At 41.5% G+C, this 5,543-nt stretch overlaps 1 protein-coding gene across 1 annotated transcript; it reads right to left on the bottom strand.

Annotated features, from left to right (window-relative positions):
• Window positions 1-269: 269 nt before the first annotated feature.
• VGLL1 (vestigial like family member 1) lies at window positions 270-4,348 on the bottom strand. The gene is made up of 4 exons (XM_010172703.1): window positions 4,138-4,348; window positions 3,138-3,557; window positions 983-1,042; window positions 270-310 (listed from the first exon to the last, which is right to left on the bottom strand). The coding sequence occupies exons 1-4, from the start codon at window positions 4,346-4,348 to the stop codon at window positions 270-272; spliced, it is 732 nt and encodes a 243-aa protein (XP_010171005.1).
• Between the last annotated feature and the right edge of the window lie 1,195 nt (window positions 4,349-5,543).

The following is a 5,543-nucleotide window of genomic DNA, read 5'->3' as shown; positions in this document are numbered from 1 at the left end:
CTTTTGGAGAGGGCTACATGAAAAGCCTTAAGTAGACAACATTTCTTCACAACAAACATACTGTCAGGTTTAATACCACAGCTATTAGAAATTATTTACTGAATAGAAAAAGATGATTTTCCATTCCCCAAATAGTACATGTATTCTTCCAACTGAGAGAAAAAGCACAGAATAGCTGCAGTTCAACTCTTCTTGATTCACAGTTGCAAATAATAAAAGTTCACAGCAAGAACTTCCTCTTTCAGAAATAAAGTAGAAACATCCAGTTGCTAAAAGTACAAATCTCGTCTTCTGTCATGAATCTGAATACCTGAAAGACACAGCAGCATCAGGACAGTCAAACAGCATAGTCCACACAATCTCCTAGGACGTTGTGCAAACAAAATTGCACCTTTGGGTCTTCTCTGATGCAAGAGGGCCCTTACTAGAATAACCAGAATGACCCATACAAAATATCCCCAAAATATTGCACATCAAAGAACCAACATCAGGGTATGACACAGTCTCAAGAGACTAATAGAAGTACGGAAGCCTGAATGCATTGGGAATAATTTCTTAGAACAACTCTCCTAGCAGTGTGGTGGGTTTGTTGGTGAACACTGCAGCACACAGGTCCAACAGGGACCTCGGCCTGAAGCCAGCTGCTTGAGATACAAAGCAAAGGGTGTCCTGTCTTTCTGGGATCTAAAACTTGGTCAGCCAGTGCAAAATAGGTGTTCTGAAGTGGCAGCCTGATTGTAGAACCACAAAAACTAGAGTAGATGGAGTTAGAAAATCATATCATCATTTTAATAGAATGTTTTCCCTCTTCTCTGTTAATGTAGTTATGGGAGGTGGTGTGTTGATCTAGGGGAAAAACAAGCCTTTGAAATACAGTCTGGAAGCAAGCAAGGAAGTATCTAATTCTGCATGCGTAAGCAAGGCAGCTATCCTTCATAGGTGAGCACTGATTTGTTCCAAACCTGCTGGTTTCATTACTCACCTGCAGTGGCATGGCTTACACTGGAATTTTCTGAGCCTTGGTAAGAGCTTGCTTTCCTCTCTTAAAGAAAATAAAATACTGGAGATGAGCAGAGATTCAACACAGAGCTAAAAGTAGTCAGTAGTTCCTAAAGAAACCTTGTGCTTTTGCAGCCCAGCTTATAGCACAGGTGCTGGGGAGCTCTGTGCTGTCTGGCACAGCAATATACACTTCCATAAATATAAATATCAGCTGTTCTTAAACATGACACAGCGCAATGAGAAATGTATTTAACAGATAGAGCCAAGAAACAGGGACTCCCACAGCCAGACTAGATGCACACATCCTAGGGACTTGCCAAAGACTCTCTGTGAACATGGGCCAGCTATTTCTTATCTGTTCTTTCTGGGCTGTGTGATAAGCACATTTATGGCATTATATATGTGCCGTTCTGAGGCTCTCTAAATATTCAGAAAGGCCCTGTAAACATCCTGAAAGAAAAAGCTTTAATTGGTAATCACTGGGGAATATTGAGCTGTTTAATTTCCTTTTCAATTTTTCCCCACTCATTTTCTCTCAGAAATTTTGGAAAGAAAAAAAAAAAATCCACTGTGGTTAGCACTGCTTCCCTTTTTTGATCCCAAGACTATTTTCATGAAACATCTCCTTTTTTGGAGTCAGTTCCTCGGGCTCTCAAGCCTCGATAAGCTCACATTGCCCCCTTGGGGGAAGAGGGCACCTAACCTTGTTCTTACATTAAATCCTATAAGTCCAGACAGTGCCTTTAAAGTAATTAGACTGTCATTTACTAGCTGCAAAAACTCTAGGGTATGTGCCTGTGCAATACATATAGTCTCAGCTAAATCCATCTGTGTACCATGAGCAGAAAGTTTGTGTTCCAGCTGAAGACGTGCACGCTCTCCCCTGTCCATGCACAGACACAGACGGGCATTAGACACTCTAGCAGGAATAAGTCAGCAAAACTGGGGTCCTCATCAACACAGCTTCAATGCAGCCTCGAAAGAGGAACTGTGGATAAGATGGTCTGCAGATTCAAACCTTAGTTTTAGCCCATGTTCTGCCTAATTCCTGATGGTGAAGATTGGAAACTGAGTAACCAGTCTTTCACAGATGTCTATTTTTCAAAACCTAAGACTCAGCATGGCTTCTTCACATGCCTGGCCCTTTTTATCTAGAAGCACTAGGTAGGACACGCTGTATTTTTCTGGCAGACTCCCTAAACAATTTCACAACCGTTTTTCTTGGAGACTAGTGCCAAGCTGACTATCTGGGTAACGCCCAGGAACAGCAATGCACGCAGACCTTAACTGGGCACCAGAGCTCTGGCCAGGAAGCCTGATGCCAGAGAGCTTCTCAAAGGCAGAAATTACTCACAAGGGAGCAAGTTTATCCAGCAGTCCTAGATGCTGTGGGGACATAAGCTCCTGGGAAATGGACTTCAGTCACCAGCCATCTTTCTTCTGTGTGCTGGTAGTATATAGGATTGGGATTCCTACTAATTGTTAATAATAAATAAGCAACAATCATTGCTCCTGCATGAATTGCGTTAGCTCTGGAAAATCTACTGCAGCCTTTGACACGCAGGGCAGCAGGGCTTCATGGCATGCAGCAATTAACTGGGAGACAAGGCAAGGCCACCCACCAGCCCCTTTACCCTCATCCTTCCAGCTACAGACAGACTGAGGAGGGAGAGAAATCCCTGGCCTTTCTCGTAAGGGCTGACGTTTCACATCCTGTGTTCAGAATATCATTAAAGCCCTACACAGTGAGACAGGTTGCTCAGAGCTCTTACCTGGCCACCCCTTTCTGGTCATAATACAGGAGCACCTGGTACACACCATACTTGCTACCTATAAGGTAGAGATCCTGATAGCACTGTGAATAATGTTTATATTCACTTAAAATATCTCCCTAATGTAAGCCAGAAGGTAAAATATTGTGCAAGTGGGCAAAGCATATTTTTTGATTAAGCCATACTCTCCAGTTAATCAATCCCAAGCGCCACAGTACACGTCATGGGTTATCTATTGAAAAAAATGCTATGAGCTGTGCTGAAGATGGCTCCAACTTGAGAACCTTATGAACAGTCTGTATTATTTTGTCTCTTTACATAAGACGTCATCAAAGAATAAAGTGATAGCAAGTATTTCCTTACCTCCCCCAGGAGTTGAACTTTGACTTATATTTTGTAACCTAGCAGGTCCAGTCATACAAGAAGAACTCGAGTGTTGCTTCATGGTACATTCTTGCATGGATGTTAGGCACCTTTCCTGTTGCAGAAGACCAAGAAGGGAACCGTATTTCCTGTCAGAGATCGGTTCATCTACCGCATGCAGGTCAGGCAAGGCATGATGGTATACCGAACTGGTGAGACTGGGAGTCCCAATCGAAGGGAAGGGCCATAAATCTGCAGGTTGAGTTGAATGACTCCGCGGAGCTGATGGCTGATATTGGCCTGCCATACCAGCAGCAGAAAAATTCAGACCAGAATTTGACATGCTTGTTGCAGAAGATGATGGATATGGTTTGGAGCAATGCGAAGAGAAATTCCACTGATGGGGAGACACGCTATCTACTTAAAAAGAGAAAGAAAGCATCTGAAGTTTCATCAGTTCTTACTTTTTCCCAAGGCAAATTCCAAAGGACTTCTAAAGGAACACTACCAGTTTGTATATTCATTTTTACAGAAATAGATATTCACTTCAGTGCTGCTTACCTTAAAAATCAACCACAAATTCATACTAAACACAGATTAAACCACCACCAATATTTTCAAATAAACATTACATGTGGTTTCTTACAGGCCACTAGCATAGGCAGGTTTTTCACAATTGCAAGCTTAGACAAATATATTTTTGCAATGACAACAAATGAAGTCATGCGCACTTAATGCATCTGACAGCGATGGAGACTCTTGGCTGGAAAATGACGACCCGTTCCTGCCAACAGGCCCATTGAGATCATGAGAAGCACCCCAGCAGGCACAGGGATTTATCCAAGAAGTCCCAGCTATATAATCCAGGGCTTTGCAGGCATGATTTTCTTGCTTCCTGTTTGTACACAGTTCCAAATCTAAGCACACTGCATCTTTAATTCCTCAGTGAAAGCCAGTCACCCCCACCTAACCCCACACTCGTGCATGGAAAGGGGCTCACCGTTCTTCAGGACAACAGTCTCGCCCTTGTGCTTTGTGCTCAGGTCTTGTGGGTTCTTGGCGTTGCTTAGAGCTCTAGAGAAGTGTTCATCTACCACACTGTTAATATCCCCTTGGAAATATGTAAATACAACACTCTGAGATCCCCATTCTGTTTTCACAGGTTCTTTGCTTTTACACGGCTTTGGAGAGAGCTTCCTTGTTTCTTCCATTTTCAGTAACCAATAGCCCCTGCCAAAAAAAACCCCAAAAACCAGACTGGTCAAAGAAATACTTATTTATGTAACTTAAAGGCACAGTTAGAGGTGAGCCCATCGTCCTCCTGAAACTGGTAGGGCCAGAAGAACCGTTACTAGTAAGGTTAGATTCTTTATCTGTGTTTCTGCTTCTTCCACACACTTTTTTTACTGATTTCCTTATTATATACTTCTAATATGAAACCCTAAGTATAAAACAAAAGGATAAGCTTTTGAGTAAATATGTACTACATTTTTGAGAATTGTGATGGGAGAGCATTTTTCCCAATCAGACAAATCAAGTCTAATTAGCCTTTTAACTCGTTCAATGCAGTATCTCTTGCTGGTGAGTTCTAAGTTCAATATAACTGTACAAAATGCAGCCTTAGTAAGGAATACTGCATCTTAAAAGTAGGGATACTGCATCTTGAATGTGTCATAAATGCAGAGGGCCTGATGGATACCAACCCTGTATGGGTTACCTGTCATTGCCATAGCATTGGCTCTATTGAAGAATAAAATGGGAACATTTATCCACCAGCTGTCATTTCTCACCCTGCCTTCATCCACCTCTATAACCCTGGGCTTAGGACCTAGTACCGTGCAAATATGCCTTGAGGATGGAACTGCACTGAGAGAACTGAAGCACTTAGACAAATAATTCAGAGGTGGCATTAGCCCTGGATGAAGTTCAGGGTGAGCTCAGCAAAATGGTTTGTCCAATTCTAGTTTTTGCATTGTTCAAAAAGCATATTGATAGAGTGAAAGAAAAAAAAAAGAATAAAAGATACTAACTGGAGCTTAAAATAATAATAACTTTAGATAAGGTAAAGTTCAAAGTACCTTGATCACTGTCAGGACAGACCTCCACAAGAAGAAGACTTCTGAGAGTAATTAGTTGCTTCACCTGTTAAAAAAAAAAAAAAGACACTCATTAAATTATTGGAAATTAAAATTATGGCAAAGTCAAGTAAAAAAAAAAAAGGAAAACCAAACAAAAAACCTTTTCTATTTGAAACAACTTACCTAGGAACATGGTGGGTCTGCCAGTTGCTTAAAACTTAGGTAGCAAGACTGCTAAAACACACGCTGTAGCTCAACCAGAAGTTACGGATTTAAGGCAGGAATTATTCTAAAGTAGTTTGCAGGAAGTCAACAGAAGGCTATAGGA

Source organism: Antrostomus carolinensis, unplaced genomic scaffold (genome assembly GCF_000700745.2).
Source record: "Antrostomus carolinensis isolate BGI_N321 unplaced genomic scaffold, ASM70074v2 scaffold20237, whole genome shotgun sequence".
NCBI lineage: Eukaryota > Metazoa > Chordata > Aves > Caprimulgiformes > Caprimulgidae > Antrostomus > Antrostomus carolinensis.
This window is presented reverse-complemented; position numbering and strand designations above follow the sequence as displayed.